At 40.2% G+C, this 20,741-nt stretch overlaps 1 protein-coding gene across 3 annotated transcripts in view; it reads left to right on the top strand.

The window, feature by feature from the left end:
* Positions 1–20,228, top strand: part of LOC132822962 (uncharacterized) — a 196,561-nt gene extending 176,333 nt beyond the window's left edge. For all 3 annotated transcript variants that reach the window (XM_060836424.1, XM_060836434.1, XM_060836416.1), the window contains 7 exons: positions 44–126; positions 3,962–4,090; positions 10,063–10,196; positions 11,829–11,966; positions 13,169–13,316; positions 13,596–13,776; positions 17,084–20,228. In XM_060836424.1, coding sequence (XP_060692407.1) covers positions 44–126; positions 3,962–4,090; positions 10,063–10,196; positions 11,829–11,966; positions 13,169–13,316; positions 13,596–13,776; positions 17,084–17,151 — 881 coding nt within the window. In that variant the 3' untranslated portion in view covers positions 17,152–20,228. The remainder of the gene's footprint in view (positions 1–43; positions 127–3,961; positions 4,091–10,062; positions 10,197–11,828; positions 11,967–13,168; positions 13,317–13,595; positions 13,777–17,083) is intronic.
* Positions 20,229–20,741: the final 513 nt, after the last annotated feature.

Here is a 20,741-nt window from a genome sequence, read left to right as displayed (position 1 = left end):
GTTTATCTGTCTACATCACAAATTGTGACTTGTGTAATTTTAGGTACTGTTTCAATATTCGCCAGTGATGGTTCAGTCATGATTTCACAAGGTGGCATTGAGTCTGGTCAAGGCCTTGATACCAAGGTAAGCTTCACAATTTATGGTGTGACTGTCATTACACAGAGTTTAGTTTTATGGTCCTTTTACTTGCTTCCTTCATTTTAATATCTTAATCCTGTTACATTCCCACTGTTCCCTTCTTTTATTCTACTCCCAGTGAAATCTTAATTACTTGACATTTTACACCCTGTAGGTACAGTACAGAAGCTGTCAAAGCCAGTTCAGTAATACTTTGGGGACCATTTTGGACTAATCATTGCAAAGGGGTGAGAAACAGAAGAAAAACTCAGGATGTCGAAATCCAGTGGAAGGATAATACTTTCAACTGCTTTCACTGTGTTGATAATAACGTAATGGTTATGCATGAAATCTCCATACAGTGTAAGGCTTAGAATAAAAAAGGTTTGACTTAGAGGATATACATTTCGATAGCTAAGTCAGGAATGAAAGAGATCAAAGCCTCATCCAGAAAACTTCTGCAAGTGGATGCTGGAATATGGTCTGCTTGCTGGGTTCCAATTCAGTGGCTGCTTACCTCAGGACTGGATGATCTATGGCTCATTGCTAACATTTTTACTCAGGAGGTGTGTGCGAGGGAGAGCCACCATCACCCACGCTGGGTTTGCTTTTTTTGGGATTACTGTGTGGCACCTCTCCTGCCTATTGCTGGTTCAATACCAGAAATGTTGGGGTCAGAGCCTTTACTGTGCATTAATAACCCACTTGAGGGGCTCAGTTAGCACCTGGTTGGGAACAGCATTCAAAAGCTATCCACTGTGTCCTCAAGACAGGAAGTGGTGAGGTCCCCATCCACCTCTCCCCTCTTTCCCCCCACCTTCCCCCCCCCCTCCCATTTAAAAGTCCCCCATGTCAGCAAGTGGGGTGGGAGGTAATTAACAGGACGTTAGAATCAGCTCTTAGTGTTGGTGAAGACATCAACAGTAGAGTTTTGTATGATCATTCAGGTTACAACTCTCGAATGAAATAGTTGTCATGATTTTCAGAAGTTATAGTGTTCAAAAGGAAAATGAAGTTGAGGCTTTTTGTCTAGACCAGGACACAAGAAGTCCAATTTGTAAAAGGAATATATATTTAGACAGCATGAGAAGACAGCGCTGATTGGTTGGGCCATCACTCACATGATCTAAGAGAAAAAGTCAGTCTTAATTCTCAGATGAGGCACTGATTGAATAGGGAATGACTGTCTCAATGGGGGATGCAGTCGAGATAGGCAGTCTCTATGATCCCTTTCCGAATAGAGTAAATGGTGTAAATGGCTACATTATACAGAGTCTTGTGTGTGTGTGTCTTGTTATTGGTCACTGCCATTGGCATCAAAAGTAAGAGAGCCAGTCCTGTTCCCTAGCTGCTGACGGTAACCATACACACATGCACACACACACACATACACAGTCATGTGTATGTACACACACACATATACAAATACATACACAGACACACACACACAGAAACACACACAGAAACACACACACAGAAACACACACACACACACACACACAGAAACACACACATATACCCAGTGACCTAGAGACTTCATCCTGCCCTCATTCATTTTGACTTGGAGTGCCTTGATAATCCTGGGCCTTTGGTCAATGCATTGCTACCTGATGCCCATCTCCCACAACCCACTTTGACTTTCCACAGGATTTCCTCTCTGGGAAGCTCTTGATCTAGGGAAGGGCCCACCACTCTGCACCAACATACCTGATGGGCGTTTAGTTTGGTTGGTTTTCCCAAAGGAGCTAACATGATTCCTTACTGACTCTTATTGATTCCTAAGCCAATGATGAACCCCATCCCCTCCCCACTTTTGTCTTTGGTAAGTGGCTCCAAAGGTTTCTAATGGTTTGGTTGCACTTGAGATGTTGATGAAGGATTTGTGGCAGTGATCATAGATGATGTTTTTGATCTTGAAAATATTAAATCAAAGGAAGTGATATATAAACAGGGTTGAAACAGGAAATGCGAGAGAAACTCAGCAGATCGGTCAGCATCTGAAGAAAGTGTAACAAGGTTAATGTTTTGAGTCCAGTGTGATATGATTGTTCAGAACTGAAAGTGATAGTTTTTCACAGAGTGGATGAATAGCAAGTGGAACCAGCAGTGGGAGTGCCCAGAATAAAAGTCAAAGGGAATGCTCATGGTGGGAAAAGAGAGATAAAGAGATGTAAAATAAGTGCTGACATTAGGTGTGAGAAGGAGAAAAAGCATCTGCCATACTGACAGCAAAAGGAACAAACTACAGAAGTTTCCAACATTCACTATATTTTGCTTTGATTAAACAGGACTGAATGTTAGATGAGTAATTTCATAGCACAGAGACAGTGGGAATGTCAAAAATGTGTGGAGAGATGGAAATAAATGTCATTAGCCTACATTGAAAGGTTGATGATGTAACTAGAAATCAAATATAAATGAGGGAGACGGATGTGGTCAGATTCCTGGGATCTTGAGATCGAATGGCACCAGGATGGAGAAGTTACTGCTTTAGTGTTCTGACAATGATTTGATAAATAAGAATGGAACTAGGAGCAGTCCCACTTGGCTGAAAACAACTGGAGGATACTCTAGCGTTCTCTGTCTGGAACTGCAAAGAGGCTCAGCAGGAATGATAGATCATGGGCACAAACAGAATTGAAGAGATTCAATCACCCAAGTTGCAAGTGAATACAAATTTGTAAAGCAGTTATATGTTCAACAAAACAGAAGAGAACAGTGGGGCTGGACATGGTTGATGGCAAAGATACGGGGTCAGTACTTGGTTATTCGAGGACAGACATGCTGGCAGTAGTGATGAAGGAGAATGGGTAACAATTTTAAGAGAGTGAACTATTTTTGTTGCCAACCTGAGGGGAACTTAGGTGTTCAGGCACTTGGTATTTGATTTAATATTTTGGCAATTCACACTGAGTGAATCTAAAAGGCCCAAATGTTAAAAATTAGCGTAAATCAATGGCTGAAAGTAAAATAAAGTTTTGCATTAAATGGCAGTTTTTAAGATCATTGAATACCCTCAAATGCTTTTCCACCAATAATAAAATTTTGAAATGCAGTCATACTGTAGGAAATATGAAAACCAATTACACAAAAAGCTTTTCAAACAACAATGGTTAAGTGATCTGGTTATGGCATATTGATAGAGGAATAAATTTGGGTGCATTGAAACTGATAGCACTTAAGTATTCTGCAGATTTTAGTAAGATTTGTTTCTTTAAAAACATATCACCAAAATAAGGATCAATAATTTTCTAAACTCCCAGTCTTAATGCCAGCAGTTGGTGTCAAACTGTGCTGCACCTGCAATGTGGATGGAAATCTACACCTGTACATGACTTAATGCAGGAAATTCACTTGAACTGGGTTTTAGTTTGAGGAATAGGACTATGCAAGTAAATGGCAGAAGACCTACATCAGAAGTAATGCATACACTAACAAACCTCAAGCTTACCAATGTTTTAATGTAAAATGAGCACAGCTCAGTTACAAGCAAATTGCCTCAAAAGTAAATAGCACAAAACTGTCCTTGCACAGCAGTAATACCAAGAAATTTCAGCCTGCATTGTTATCTTGCTTTCAGCTGTGCTATTCACAAATTCTCTTTCCCCCAAGTCCAAGATATGCTCTGAAACCAAGATATGAAACATAATTATTCATACAAAATAGACCATTTTCAGCATGTGTCATGTTAAGTGAATGCAACGTGTGCACTGTCCAATTTCCTCTGGTCAAAGAGGGAGGAAAAAATGTTCTGGTATTTCTACAATTTCCATTTCTCTAAAATGCTTTAATTATTTGGATATTGAAACAATATATGATTTCTATTCCTTCTGGAAACCAGGTTGCTCAAGTGTGTGCCTATGCATTGGGGATTCCGGTTAATTCCATCTCCATAAAACCAACCACAACAATCAGTAGCCCGAACTCTGGCCCAACTGGTGGCAGCATGACCAGTGAACTTAACTGTTTGGTGAGACTTCATATTTTTCAGAACAGACATCCTCAATTATCAACGTGATATCAACAATTATATTTAAATTATGTTATGCAGATTGTTCTGGTGTTTCGCTGATGAGAATTGGCTATAATGCGATTGACAAAGTTTAGTTACTGTTCAGAAACACAAATGTTTTACTGAAAGGGTAATAGTGATTTTCTGTAGCAATCTTTTACAGTTTTCTGTAGAATGATCCTCTGTGGAAAAGCACTGCAAAGGAACGCAACTGTTGCATTAAACCAGTATACCCTGTAGTGAGTTTTCATCAGTTCCTGCAGGGAGTGCTACAGGGAAGTAGATTTGGTAAATTTTCACTCAGTGGAAATACAGCAAGTGGGATTTTGCTCCACACCTCTTCTGCCAACAGCACCCACTTTAAAGGGGATCATCCTCCACATTCATCAGCTACAACATGAAACCACTACCAAATGTCTGCATCATTCCCAGTCAGAAGGAAGTGTTCCTACTGCAGTACCCTTGTCCATTTCCAGAATAGGTTTCAAATGTTGGACGCTTTGTAAGGTAGGAAACATAACAACCAATTTGCATACAGCAGACTCCCACAAGAAGCAGTGCACTAATTTCCAGATAAACGTTTTAGGATTTTGACTGAGGAATACTTTTCTCATTCTTACCTGGGGTGGACAGTTTTCAAGGGTGACAGTTTTCTGCCCATACCTATTCACCCTTGAACTGAGTGACTTGCTAGGCCATTTCAGAGGACAGTTAAGAATAAGGGGTAATCTCAAAGAAACTTTGCAATTTTGTACAGGGTGTGACAGAGTAATGCTTCCCTGGCTGGAGGTTCTGGTCCTGAGGCCATAATTTCAGGATTGTGGCAGAGACCATTCAAGACTGAGATACGGAAAATCTTTTTCATGCCACCACCTGAAAGCTTCCCTCTAAGTCACTTATCATCCTGACGTGGAAATACATTGCCATTTCTTTAGTATTGCTGGATCAAAATCCTGTAACTCCCTACTTAGTGCCACTTTGTGTTTTCCAACATCAAATATTGGAGATTCTGTAGACAAGTAGCATCGAGGTGAGGTTCATCAATCACCTGGAATGGTGGAGTAGGCTCAAGTAATAGAGTGGTTTACTGCTCTTCTATGTTAATCTATTACGTACACAGAATTAGCAGCACAGAAACAGCCCTGATTCAGTATAAAGACAGCTTAACATTGAATTCCGATACTTCACAAATAGCAACTCACATTTACTTACAGTCCAAAAACAACTTTTTTTTCCTCATTAACATATCCTATTTTTTTTTCCTTAAAGTACTTAGCTAGTTTTGCCTTAAATACATTACCTCACCAACTCCAGTGTTGGAGAGTTCTAACTACGTTCTCTGGGTGAAGAAGTTTCTTCTGAATTTAATTATGCACTTGTGAGTAACTTACATTGCTTTGGATCTGGAGTCACGCATAGTCTAGACCAGGTAAGGATGGCAGGATTCCTTCCTGAAAGCACATTAGTGAACTTATTGGGTTTTTATAAAGGTCCGTTCAGTTCTCATGGTTGCCATTAGTAAGACTTGTTTTGTAAATGGAATGCAAATTCTATCAGTTATTATGATGAGATCTGACCCCGTGTCCCCACTGCATTAAGTTGCACTTCAGGATTGCTAGTCTAGTAACATTAATGAGTTTGGGTCCTTGAGTCTGTCTGCTCCAGCGGGCTGCATCCTTCAGTCTTTCTCCTTCTTCATCTTTTTCCTTCTCTTTCCCTCGTTTTCTGACATCATGGACAGCTGAAAATGTGTTGCTGGTCAAAGCACAGCAGGCCAGGCAGCATCTCAGGAATAGGGAATTCGACGTTTCGCGCATAAGCCCTTCATCAGGAATGAGAGAGAGTAGCCAAGCAGGCTAAGATAAAAGGTAGGGAGGAGGGACTTGGGGGAGGGGTGATGGAGGTGGGATAGGTGGAAGGAGGTCAAGGTGAGGGTGATAGGCCGGAGTGGGGTGGGGGCGGAGAGGTCAGGAAGGAGATTGCAGGTTAGGAGGGCGGTGCTGAGTTGAGGGAACCGACTGAGACAAGGTGGGGGGAGGGGAAATGAGGAAACTGGAGAAATCTGAATTCATACCTTGTGGTTGGAGGGTTCCCAGGCGGAAGATGAGGCGCTCCTCCTCCAGCCGTCGTGTTGTTATGTTCTGCCGGTGGAGGAGTCCAAGGACCTGCATGTCCTCGGTGGAGCAGGAGGGAGAGTTAAAGTGTTGAGCCACGGGGTGGTTGGGTTGGTTGGTCCGGGCGGCCCAGAGGTGTTCTCTGAAGCGTTCCGCAAGTAAGCGGCCTGTCTCCCCAATATAGAGGAGGCCACATCGGGTGCAGCGGATGCAATAGATGATGTGTGTGGAGGTGCAGGTGAACTTGTGGCAGATATGGAAGGATCCCTTGGGGCCTTGGAGGGAAGTGAGTGTGGAGGTGTGGGCGCAAGTTTTACATTTCCTGCGGTTGCAGGGGAAAGTGCCGGGGGTGGAGGTTGGGTTGGTGGGGGGTGTGGATCTGACGAGGGAGTCACGAAGGGAGTGGTCCTTGCGGAACGCTGATAGGGGAGGGGAGGGAAATATATCCTTGGTGGTGGGGTCCGTTTGGAGGTGGCGGAAATGACGGCGGATGATACGTTGTATGCGGAGGTTGGTGGGGTGGTAGGTGAGAACCAGTGGGGTTCTGTCTTGGTGGCGGTTGGAGGAGCGGGGCTCAAGGGCGGAGGAGCGGGAAGTGGAGGAGATGCGGTGGTGACATCATGGACAAGCAGGTGCAGTGCTCCGCAGGTCGCTGTAATGGAGGCAGTGCCTGAAGTATGGACTCTTGGTGGGATTGTTGTTGCTGTTCCCAAAGAGGGGACTCATTGAGGCTGAGGACACCTCACAGAGATCTTGCAGAAGCTCTGGAGCTGTCTTTTGAAGATCCCTTGTACAGAAGGTGTTGACCTAAGATGTAGATTTAATCTTTCCTGAAGTTAATTTGACTCTAAATTAATGGAGTCTTCAGTTGTCCAGCAGTATATACTGAATTATACTGAAAAATTCTCTCAAGACCACAAATCAGAATTAAAGTGTAGTGACTATCCTTCACTACTTATACATTTTACAGAGAGCAAAATAAATATTTGGCGCACAGATATCAGAAGTTCAAATATCATGAGTGATTTGATTAAAAGAAAATGATTCTGCTCATTAACTAGGCATAGGTTTTTCACATATGCAATCTTATTGCAACATAAAAGGGGCATTCTCATCGGTTCAATGATTAATAATTATGTGTAATTCCTGTGAGGATTTTAATAGTACACCCTATAGTAAAGTATAGAATCACTACTAACAGCTTACATTGGAGACCCCGAAGTTGCTGTCAGTTTCAGAAAAGTAATAGTGGTGAACACTGAGTACAGAAGATGAACTCTCTTTATTCAATTTTTTTTGTGACTCAAAATGGCACTGGATTGTGGTGACAAAACATTTTTCACTATGTCTTCCAGGATATAAATACCTCATGACCCTCATAACAATATGCTACCATTGGACTGTGAGCATTGGCTGAGATACTGCTAATAAAACACTTGCCATTCTTCCACATCCTTCCGTGGCATCTTTAATACCCATATAAGATGGCACCTCCAACATTGCAGCCTGCAGTCACCACTTTACTGGAGTACAGGCCTTGATTTTGAGATCAAGTTCTGGAGTAAGACTTAAACCTGTGACATTCTGACACAGAGGTGAGAATGGAATCACAGCGGTCACACAAACAATGTGCAATGTGATGGATCTGCAGTTTGCTCCAATTCATTGTTGGTGATGCTTGCCAGCATCATTTAGACAGCAGTATCACCCAAATATGGAGAACTTTGACTAATCAGTAATAAACCCAAGGGCTTGTTCAAGCCAAGAATTTTATCTTGTTCTAAAAAATATATTTCAAATGTAAGTCACTCATAAGTTCAGAAGGAAATTCAGTAGAATCTCTTTTACTCACAGTTGCTAAAATGTGATTGAGGTTGTTAAGATGATGTATTTAAGGCAAAGCTAAATAAGAACTTCAAGGAAAAAAGAATAGAAGGATATGCTAATGAGAAAATAATTACTTGTTTTTGTGCTGTAAATTCTAAGCGAGTAAATGTGAGTTGCTATTGAGTGAAGTATGGTATTGCAATGTTAAGCTGTCTTTATACGATCAGGACTGTTTCTGAGCTGTTAATTCTGTGTACATAACATATAGGAACAAAGGCACTCCAGTAAACCATTCTCCTAATCGGACCTACCCCACCATTCTAGATCATGGATGATCATCACCTCAATGCTACTTCCTGTAATAATGCCATATCCCTTAATATTGTTAGTCTGCAGGAAACTATCAATTTCAGTCCTGCACTTGCTTAATAATTGAACTACCACTGTCCTCCGAGGTAGCGCATTCCAATGATTCACCACTCTGAGTTTTGTTTTATTCATTTATGGTATGTGGGCTTTACTGGCTGGACCAGCACATATTGCCTATCTCTGATTTCCCCCTTGTGAGAGAGTGGGTAGAGTGCTTTGTTCTTGAACAGTTGTGATCCCTTTGGCGTAGGAACACACGCAGTGGTATTAGGAAGGGAGTTGCAGGATTTTGATAAGCAACACTGGAGGAATAATGATGTATTCCAGGTCAGGATGATGAGTGGCTTAGAGGGGAACTTGCAGGTAGTGGAATAAAGCAGTTTTTCCATATCTCAGTCTTAAATGGCCTCTGCCATAATCCTGAAATTATGTTCTCTGGTTCAAGAACCACCAGCCAGGGAAAGAATCCATCTATATCCATGCTGTTAAATTTCTAAGTTCCTTTGTGATCACACTTCATTCTTCGAAACTCTTGGGAAAATAGACCAAGATTCCTCAATTGATCCTGATGAAACAGCCCTGCTATCCCAGGGATTAATCTTGTGGGCCTCCATTATATTCCCTCAGTGGCAAGTATATTCTTCCTTAGATTAGGAAACCAAAACTGTTCATTGTGCCCCAGGTGGGGTTTTACCAAGGTTGTATGCAAGTGTAGCATGACATTATTATTCCATGCGACTTTTGAGAAGATTTGTAGCTCAGGTTGAGGATTTGGTTGTAGGTTTGCTCACTGAGCTGGTATATTTGTTCTCAGACGTTTTGTCACCATGCTCAGTAACATCGTCAGTGAGCCTCCAGTGAAACATTGGCATCCTGTCCCATTCACTATTTATGTGTCTTGGTCTGTTGTGGTGGGTGATATCATTTCCCGTTATTTTTATGAGAGTTTGGTAAATGGGGTCCAAGTTGATGTGTTTATTGATGGAGTTCCAGTTTGAATTCCAGGCCTTTAGGAATTCCTGTGCGTGTCTTTGTATAGCCTGTCCTAGGATGGATATATTGTCCCAGTCGAACTGGTAACAGACAAACACAGACCAAGAGGGACACCATATACCAAACTCTCAGAAAAAGAACTGGAAATGATATTACCCACCAAAACTGACCAAGGCACATAAATAGAAAGCGGGACAGTGCTTCAATGGCGCCTCACTGATGATGTTACCGAGCATGGTGATGAAATGTCTGAGAACAAACCTACCAGCTCAGCAAGCAAACTTACAACCTGAATTATTACTTCATATTTGAATCCCCTTGAAATGGTAGCCAGCTTAGGTTATGCAATTCAAATCAAATCTCCTTGAAATGAATGTCAACACACTGTTTGCCTTCCTAATTCATGTCCTCAATCTATAAACTTACAAGTGCTATGTACTTGTGTAAGCTGTTGTTTAGAATTGTTATTTAGTTAGGAGCTTATATCATTGGGATAAGCAGCACTATATGGATCTTCAAGGATAGTTTAAGTCAAGAATTGAGTTGCTGGACCCTGCCATCTCAAACATTTGTTGTAGTCTCATCCTGCTTTCTATCCTGTAAACCTGTGATTTGGTTTCCTCACAGGGTGTAAAAAATTGTTGTGAGATATTGAAGAAGAGAATGGACCCAGTGAAGGATACGCTTCCACCAGGTACCCCTTGGAAGGATCTGGTGGCAGCCTGTTTTAAAGCCAAAGTGAATTTGACTGCACAGTATTGGTGAGTCACTGAATTAATCAAGTAATCCTTACTGAATCTGAATGATGAAGTTACTCTGCTGTTCAAGTTTGTATTTGCCTCTTTAAAAGGATAAAACTTATCCATAAGATGTCAAAGCTTTGATCATGCAGTCAGCAGCAAAGAACAGCATTCTCTGCTGACTTGAAGTGTCAATTTACCTTTTCTGAGTTGATCTGAATCTACGTTAAATGGGTCTTCAGTTATTAGGCAATACGTATATCATAAACCAGGATAAAGCAGCCAACTATATTGAGAAAAAGTATTTGAAGACAGCAAATCAGGAATTATCATTCATTTCTTATCAATTTTATTGAGAGCAAAATAAATGTTTGGAACACAGTCAATAGAAGCTGAAAGATCAGAAGTAAGTTGCTTAAAAAATGAAATTTCTGACCATTAACTAGGTGTAGGATTTTCATGGTTGCAGCCCTCTTGCAAGAAAAAAGTGACATTCTCATCAGTTCAATGATTAATTATTAACTGTAGTTCCTTTAAGGATTTCAATAGTCCATCCTAAAGCAAGGTATAGAATCACTGTCAGCAGTTTATGTGGAGACCCCAAAGTTGCTGTCACTTTCAGAGAAGTGAGAGTGATGAACACTGATAGCTTGTCCATTATTATTACTGCAAAATATGAACAATTATGTGCTTAAAATCTGGACACAAACATTTGATACATTGAACTAAGTTCAACCAGGGTGCTTGTTTGTTTTGCTCTTTTAATTCTTTAAAAAGGAACATTGTTTTTGTAATATTTATAGTATTTTTTGATGCGTTGGGAGTGGTGGCTGTCTACACATTATCCCAATAATTAATGTATCCATTTTTCATTTGCCTACTTATTGCCCTCAAGCTGCTGTTCTTAAATAAACTTAGAATTTATGACATTTTTTTTGTTAGCATCTAACACTGGTTGAAAAGCTGTACCTCTTTACTGGATAGCTGTGGTTTGGAAATTCTTTTGGACTGTTGGGGGGAGCTACATATATAAATAAGTGATTGGTGAAATAGATTAACCTAAAAGTATCTGACAGAAATACAAACTTTTTAGGAGGTTATTAATGATACTGCGGACATGTATTTTCTCAGGTACTCGTTACATTGAGTTGTATTAGCATCTCACCAATGACATTTAGCTGCTGCTAGATACAATAGAACAGTAGAGTTTGGCTCTGCCTTTAGCTTGAGAAACAGTCTGGCTTCTCCACATCATTTTCAGACAGCAGCACAACTGAGATGGAAATTCATTATGTGCATGATTATAGAACTGATCTGGTTTCCCACTTGTCATGGATTCAGGATCCAGGTGTCCCAGTTGGCATGATGCCACCCTTTGTAAAATGATTCCATTCAATTGTAAATCAGTGTATTATTGGAGACCTGCACTGTACCACAAGCAGTGAGTTTATGCACAAATCATTGTGACCTTGTTTTCATAAGTGAGTAATCAAGGCATTTTTGCTTATATCAAAAAGCAGGAATATTTGTTAGTTTCTTCTACGTTTCCACATATAGTTAACCAAAATATCTACTTCATGGTGTGATTTTCTAAAATGTTATGGTTAATGATTTTTATCTCTATAAAGACATGGCATTGTGTCATCTGTGTAGGGTATGGCCTGATGCACAGCCCAAAAGAGCCCCTCAGTATAATTCATATGGAGTGACTGTGGCAGAGGCTGACCTTGATGTCCTGACTGGCGAGAACCAGATTAGTCAAGTGGACATACTGTTTGACTGCGGTGAAAGGTAGGAAACAAAATTCAGGTAACACCAAGATAATGTGAGAGCTTAAATGTCAGGGATTTGTCAATGTTACATTCTGTTCCTTAGAGGAAATGAACATTTGGGCTCTTCTCTGACAGCTGCCCCTGCTTTCAGCAAAAAAAAACTACCTTAATGAATGAGTCGTTTAATCACAGTTTGTAAATTGAGCCAATAAAGCATTAAATCATTTTGAAAATAATTCTGCCAACAAATAAATGCTGACCCCCTCCCCCCATACCCCCCAAAAGAGTTGAATAGATATACCACTGAAAGGTGCCAGTTTGTAGATGTGAAGCCACAGAATCAGAGATTTATTACGGTGCAGCTGGAGGCCATTTGGCCCATGGTGTGTACACTGACTCCATTCTCTAATCTGGCTCTATTAGTGAAGGCCAATCTCCTCCCTTTTCTTCATATCCCTGCACACCAAAAAAAAATCCAATACCTTCTTGAATGTTTCATTGAACCTGCCTCCACTTTCCAGACTTTAAAAACTCGCTGTGTCAAATGGGTATTTTTTCCTCACATCGCCCTACCTCCATTGGCACAATACTATGTTTGTTTTATTAAAATGATTGTCTAATAAAACACCAAATTTTCTAGAAGCCACTGCGTAATCTTGGTTGTATCTATAACAATAATATACAAACAACTGCCCATGTGCAAAGTTATATGTTTGAAAGTTGCAATACTAACCTTAGCTTCTGAATACAAGACTATCCAATAGCGAGGAAATTCTGAAAAGACACCGTTAGTAGTGAAACTCTGCAAATGATCAGTCATTCTACCTTCAACTAAAAAATAAGGGAGTGGAGATCTGGATGGGAAGTGACACTACCACAGACAATATTAATCTTATTGTTGCTGCACTGCTTTCTTCAAATACCCAAGTCCTCAGTCTTGATGTTTTTTAAATCAGAAGTGCCATATCAGTAGTATTTATACTGCATCAGCAACATTAGTATTTCCATCAATGTTGGTGTTTTAAGAAAGAGACCGACATAATATACCATACATTCTACATCTAACACATTAGTTTTGAACAAATTTACTTCCCTTTCATGTCATGATGAAAAAAAAGTAAACAACGTTGTGCTTCGAGTTCCCCAAACAGCAGTGAGATAATTAACCAAATTAGTTATCCGTTTTAGTAGACGATTTGTCTTTGTTCTGATTATCTGCAGCATGAACCCTGACATTGATATTGGACAAGTTGAGGGTGCTTTTGTCATGGGCATGGGATATTGGCTGCTGGAGAAGATGATCTATGACCCTAAGACTGGGGAGGTACTGAATGCAGGGACATGGGATTACAAACCACCATTCAGCAAGGTAGGTTCTGAACTGAAGGAAGCAGTATGTTTCCAAAATCCTAGTGCACTGAAGGCACAGCCTCTTTCCCTGTTGAATTCTGTTTTGGCTCTCTTGACAGCTTACTAAGGTAAGAATCAGCTGTTCTTAATTTTTGGGCATCTCATTTTATTTCCAGAAAATAGGATGAAGTTTAGTTACTGCAATTGAGGATAAGATAAGACATTCCAAAAATATTGTAGAATGGAAATGTAAGAGCAGCTGCCAGTAAGATCACCTTGTTTGTGTTTTGTCTATCAGAGCATACCGATTAATTTCAACATTGAGCTTTTAAAGAATGCTCCCAACCCAATGGGTGTTCTTCGTTCCAAAGCCTCTGGTGAACCTCCCCAGTGTATGTCCTGTGCCACGTTATTTGCTGTGAAGCACGCTATTGAGGCAGCACGTCAAGATGTTGGGAAGGATACCTACTTTCCATTGAGTGAGTATGATCAGTCAGTGCATTTACATTGTGCAATATAAAATTTCTCATCAATGTTATTATAATCTTAGCCCTGGCCCACTTATTTTAAACAGACAAATGTTAGCATTAAAATAAGATGATCTAGGAAATTAAGGCTTATTGACCTAATAATGGATGTGTTTAACTAAATCTCTCCAACTTGCCAGCAAGTTACTAAGTCAAATAATGCCAAGGGCTGCATCTGGTTTTCATGGATATTCTTTTAAAACATAATTTGATTAGTATCCAGTTGACTGAGCCACCTCATTTAAAAAGTCTATTCTTGTTAACTCATTACAGAAATTTTCAGCATCTACTTACCAAGGTCTTGTAAATTAAAATTACCTAAATCTTTAGTTTCTTAATTGATATGAGGGACCTAAGAGAAGACTGTGTGTGTTTCTGTATTTTTGGCAAACTTATTGCTGGGCAATAAATGTTAGAATTTAGTTGAATAATGGCATTTTGTTGGTGTCTTATGCTCAGTCAAGAAAGACTAAGAAGATTGCGCTTTAATGAGAAGCTGAGATTTAATGAGAAGCTCATATTTCTGTCAAAGTACTTGTGTCTTTTGATGGTTGTAACTGAAGAAGGAAAAACTCACATTTATATAGTCTCTTTCATCGCAGCAATGAGTCCATAGCCAAGGCATCCATTTTGAACTGTAGTCACAATTGTAATGTAGGAAACACAGCAGACAAACTGAACATAGCAAGCCTCCAAAAACAGCAATGCACCAATGAACAGATAATCTGTATTTTATGTTGTCAACTGAGAAAGAAAAAGTAGTGTTTTAAGAGTTTTTTTGCGTTTTTTGAAGAAGTAACAAAGAAGATAGATGAGGGCAGAGCGGTAGATGTGATCTATATGGACTTCAGTAAGGCTTTCGACAAGGTTCCCCATGGGAGACTGATTAGCAAGGTTAGATCTCATGGAATACAGAGAGAACTAGCCATTTGGATACAGAACTGGCTCAAAGGTAGAAGACAGAGGGTGGTGGTGGAGGGTTGTTTTTCAGATTGGAGGCCTGTGACCAGTGGAGTGCCACAAGGATTGGTGCTGGGTTTTCTACTTTTTGTCATTTACATAAATGATTTGGATGCGAGCATAAGAGGTACAGTTAGTCAGATTACAACAGGATCTGGACCAGATGGGCCAATGGCTGAGAAGTGGCAGATGGAGTTTAATTCAGATAAATGCGAGCTGCTGCGTTTTGGGAAAGCAAATCATAGCAGGACTTATACACTTAATGGTAAGGTCCCATGGAGTGTTGCTGAACAAAGAGACCTTGGAGTGCAGATTCATCACTCCTTGAAAGTGGAGTTGCAGGTGGATATGATAGTGAAGAAGGCATTTGGTATGTTTTCCTTTATTGGTCAGAGTATTGAGTACAGGAGTTGGGAGGTCATGTTGTGGCTGTGCACGACTTTGGTTAGGCCACTGTTGGAATATTGCATGCAATTCTGGTCTCCTTCCTATTGGAAAGATGTGAAACTTGAAAGGGTTCAGAAAAGATTTACAAGGATGTTGCCGGGGTTGGAGGATTTGAGCTATAGGGAGAGGCTGAACAGGCTGGGGCTATTTTCCCTGAAGCATCGGAGGCTGAGGGGTGACATTATAAAGGTTTACTAAATTATGAGGGGCATGGATAGGATAAATAGACAATGTCTTTTCCCTGGGGTTGGGGTGTCCAGAACTAGAGGGCGTAAGTTTAGGGTGAGAGAGGAAAGATATAAAAGAGACCTAAGGGGCAACTTTTTCATGCAGAGGGTGGTACATGTAAGGAATGAGCTACCAGTAGATGTGGTGGAGGCTGGTACAATTGCAACATTTAAGAGGCATTTGGATGGGGATATGAATAGGAAGGGTTTGGAGGGATATGGGCCGGGTGTTGGCGGGTGGGACTATTTTGGGTTGGGATATCTGGTCAGCATGGACAGGTTGGACCGAAGGGTCTGTTTCCATGCTGTACATCTCTATGACTCTATGACTCTAAAAGGACTTCTTGATGTACTAATGTGTGCTAACTTTTAAAGTGTGATTAATACAGCTGGATTCGAAGGCCAAGCAACATTGCTACGATGCTACAACCTCCTCCTCTGTTGGGGTGTGGAAATGAGAGGGTAGGCAGGGAGGTACAGTTCAGGATGCAATCTTGGGGTGCCATTAGGTGGCTATTGGAGATGACACCACTCATTGTCCCCCCGCCACCCCCAAAGAAGTGTAATCCATGTTATTCCTGCCCTTTCACCAAATTATTTTAGCGTGATACAAGCCACACACAGGCAAATTAATGTACAGAGAGATCTTTGATGTACGCAGGAATCTTGGAGGTCAAGTCCATAGCTCCCTGAAGTTGGCCACGCAAGTAGATAGAGTGGTAAAGAATCTACAAATGTTTTAAGTTAAAACACTTGTATACCTCTTCTTAGCCAATTCTGTTTGAATGAAATAATCCTGATATCTCAAATTTCTACAAATAATACAAATTCACATGCTTGCCTTCATTGGACTGGCAATGAGTATAAGAGTCAGGATGCCATGTTGCAGCTTTATAAGACTTTGGTTAGGCCACACTTACAGTACTGTGTTCCAATCTGGTCGTCCCATTATATGAAGGCTGTGGAGGCTTTGCAGAAGATGTTTACCAGGATGCTGCATGGATTAGAGAATATGGACTGTGAGGAGAAGCTGGAAAAACTCAGGTTGTTTTCTCTGAAGTGGCAGAGACTGAGGGGAGACTAGATTAAAGTTGCATAATTATGAGATGCATAGATAGGGTTGCCAGTCAAAGCAGAGTTGAAATGTCTAATACTAGAGGGCATGCATTTAAGGTGAGAGGGGGAAAGTTCAAAGGAAATTTTGAGGGGTAGGAGTATGAAAGGTGCTGCTGTGATAATGGTGGACGAAGATACAATAGGGATATTAAAGTGACTTTTAGATAAGCACATGAATATGTAAGAAATGGAGGGATGTAGACCAAGGGAAGGCAGAAGGGATTAGTTTAATTTGGCATTGTGTTCGGCACAATATAGTCAGCTGAAGGGCCTGTTCCTGTGCTGTACAGTTCTAAATGGGACTACATCGTTTGAGAAACCCAGTTGGCATGGACCAGCTGGGCCAAGGGCCTGTTTCTGTACTGTCCGGTCTATGACTGTTATAATTGGGTTGCAGGAATTCAGTAAATATGAATTACTTTTGTTACTATCACAAAACTGAGTAAAAGAATCTTTAATTAAGTTTTAATGTTTGTCATGATCATTTTTCTTCTGACATTTCTTTATAGGTGGACCAGCAACAGTTGATGTAATCCAGGCCTGCTGCCTTGTGGACTATAAACACTTTTCAATTTGAAAACCCATCATCAATTCCTGCTGCTACATTGAACAAAGCTAATCATCTGCATTCTTCCAGAAATTGTTTTGTCTTTACCTGTATTGTATAATACATACAATGTTAACTACATATCCATACAGCCTAGAATTTAAAGGTTTACTCTTCTACTGACTGTCAATGCACCTTTAACACAGGTCTGCAGGTAAACTTAATATTGGATGGTTTGCCCTTTCTCTGAGGTTTTTTCATTCATTTCTGGGACATGGAGACGTTTTGCTGAAGTCACAGCAGATGAATACTCTATTCATTATTCAGAGAGTAATGAGTACAACATTACTCATCTAAAAAGAAAAACAATACTTTTAAGAAGGTAAACTTAAAATTGGCAATTAATGCAGTTTTTCATTTTGATTGATGGCATTGATTTATTAAATAACTTGCTAGTTCAAAATATTCCAGTGGTTCCAATGATTATTGTTCCATAATCATCCTCAATCGCTTGGAGGAGAAAGGATGTTTGGAGTTAGGTAACAGCAAGGTTTTGTTAGTTTGAGTGCATTATTTCACCTGTGTTTGTAGCCAAACATGGAGTTTACAGCAGCAGAGGAGGAGATTCTGCTAACTACACCGATATGAACTGTTTGCCAAAGCCATTCAAAACTAATCCTGCAGACTGTTTCTCCTCTGAGAGTCCTGTTTCACCATCTGCTTCGAATATTTATCCTTTCCCGTCTTCAAGGCTGCAATTGTCTGTCTCAACTGTCCCTGAGGCAAATGCTCCAACAACTTCCTGCACAAAGAAATTTCTCCTCATACTTCTCTTTACTTTCTTAGTAATCAAAGCAATGCATAAATTTGCCAAAGGAAATGATCTTTCTTTTATATAACCTACAAATATTTTAACTTAAAAAACCTGTATATCTCTTCTTAGCCATTTCTGCTCTCGCAAAATAGGCCTGATATCTCAGATTTCTCCAAATAAGTACAAATTCAGAACCTGACATAATTCTGCTGAATCTGCACTGTACACACTCAATGATGAGAGTTAGAAATGAGCCTTTCAAACCTTTGTATCCCCACCCTTCACAGCACTATATTCAAAGCTGCTATCAAACTGCAGCTGATCAGGAATAAGTTGCTCGGTGATGCCCAGTTTGGATTCGGCTGGGTCCACTCAGCTGCTGACCTCATTACAGCCTTGGTTCAAACATGAGCAAAGGAGCTGAATTCCAGAGGGGAGGTGAGGGTGACTCCATGAGACACCAAGGCCACATTCAACTAAGTATGGCATCAAGGAGTCCCAGCAAAACTGGAATCAATGAGTATCGGGGTGTAAATTCTCTGCTAATTGGAGTGATACCTGTCACAGAGGAAGATGGTTATGGTTCTTGGAGGTCAATAACCTCAACTTCGGGACATCTCTGCACGAGTCCCTCAGGGTAGTGTCCTAGGCCCAACCACCTTCAGCTGCTTCATCGATGACCTTCCCTCCATCATAAGGTCAGATGTGGGGATGCTGACCGATGATTGCACAATGTTCAGCTCCATTCGTGATTCTCCAGATACTGAAACAGTCTGCGTTCAAATGCAACAAGGTCTGGACAGTATCCAGGTTTGGGCTAACAAGTGGCAAGAAGTATTCACACCACACACCAATGCCAGCCAATGACCATCTTTAATAAGGAACAATCTAACAACAGGCCCTTGACATTCACTGGATCTCCCACTAGCAACATCCAAAAATCGACGTTTCGGGCAAAAGCCCTTCATCAGGAATACAGGACTTTTGCCTGAAACGTCAATTTTACTGCTCCTCGGATGCTGCCTGAACTGCTGTGTTTTTCCAGCACCACTCTAATCTAGACAGAAATTGGAATCCCCTACTATTTTACCCTTATATTTTACATTTCTCTGAGATTTGCCTGCATTTCTACTCTTCTACCTCTTCCTGGCTGTTCAGAGATCTCTCTGTAGAATTTTCTTTATGTATTAGGATAGCCAATTGTAGTCTAACCATTGCCTTATGCAACTATTTAAGTTTCAACAAATCAAGAAAGAAATCAATTCCATTGTTAAGCAAATACACATGAATCATCAGCATGCTGCAAGTTTGTTGCCATTGCAACGAATATATTCATGTAATCGTAGTCCGTTTACCTTAATAGATAATGACTAACTACAGAGACCATTCACCTTATCTTGTACTCGCTTCATAATTTCACATGATGTGTACACTAACATACTGTATATCCTTCTCAGCTTACCAAAAATCTGTGTTAATTTTTTATACTCATTCCATGGAGTGAGATCTATAACCACAGTGAACATTGATTTGACAGCAAAATTTATGGGCATTCGTCCCAGTGGCAAATCCTACTAAGTGATGTTTGTTGGCAACAAATGGAACCAGCAGAGATAAATGTATCTTGTATGTGACAACATGGTGGTGTCATTTCCAAGCACAGAATTAAAAGATAGCTTGTTTATTTTCATTTTCCTTTACTTGATCAAAAAATTGAACTATTGAAACATAATCAAGTTGCACACCACACAACAAATTGATGGAAAGAAATATTTGATGAAGATTCTTTTCCAAAGCAAAGGCCTTCAATACACAAGGTCAATAGAACAATGCAATGGGGGAAAAAAAAACAATTGGTTGTATTTGCACAAGAATGGATGAATCAAGTAATAGCAGGCAAGTACTTTCATAGGAAGCCAAACTTGATATTGTATTGGAAGGTAATTAGTTGTTCAAATGAAAACACCCTATTGACCACAATGCATATAATACTTTCAGTGGGCATACCTTTGAGTATCTATTGCATAGAGGTTTTCACTGATGTCATGCACTGGATACTGGCATTTCATGCAAATAGATTTAATTTAAGAAAAAACTAATTAAAACCATTTTGACAAATGGTCAGTTAGACTCGAAACGTCAGCTCTTTTCTCTCCTTACAGATCCTGCCAGACCTGCTGAGATTTTCCAGCATTTTCTCTCTTGGTTTCAGATTCCAGCATCCGCAGTAATTTGCTTTTAATTAAAACATGATTATAATTGCACATGAATTTAATAAAATGTTTTTAATTCACCCTGCTATGATCTTTAAAGTACTTTTTAGATTTCTTAGGAAAATTATACTTGTATATTTAGGGTTTAGTGATAAAAGTAAGACTTGCTTTTATAATGCAATGCAACCATCAGTTGGTAACGCAATGTGAGAAATATTGAGAATAGGAGCAAGAGTATGTGATTCTGCTTTTAGAGCCTGCTCTACCAATCATTATGATTACGGCGGCTTATCCAACTCAGTCCCCTTACCTACTTTCTCCTCATACCCTTTAATCCCTTTAGACCCAAGAACTATATTTGTTTCCCTTTTTGAAAACATGCAATGTTTTGGTCTCAACTGCTTTCTATGGCAGAGAATTCCACAGACTCACCATTCTCTGGGTGAAGAAATGGCTTATCTTATATTCTTATACTGTGGTCACTAGTTCAGGTCTTTTGGTCATTGGGAACTTCCTTCCTGCATTTACCCTGTCTAGTCCTGTAAGAACTTTATTGGTTTCTCTGAGATCCTCCCTAATTCCTCTGACCTCCA

Source organism: Hemiscyllium ocellatum, chromosome 2 (assembly GCF_020745735.1).
Source record: "Hemiscyllium ocellatum isolate sHemOce1 chromosome 2, sHemOce1.pat.X.cur, whole genome shotgun sequence".
NCBI classification, from domain to species: Eukaryota; Metazoa; Chordata; class Chondrichthyes; order Orectolobiformes; family Hemiscylliidae; genus Hemiscyllium; species Hemiscyllium ocellatum.
This window is presented reverse-complemented; position numbering and strand designations above follow the sequence as displayed.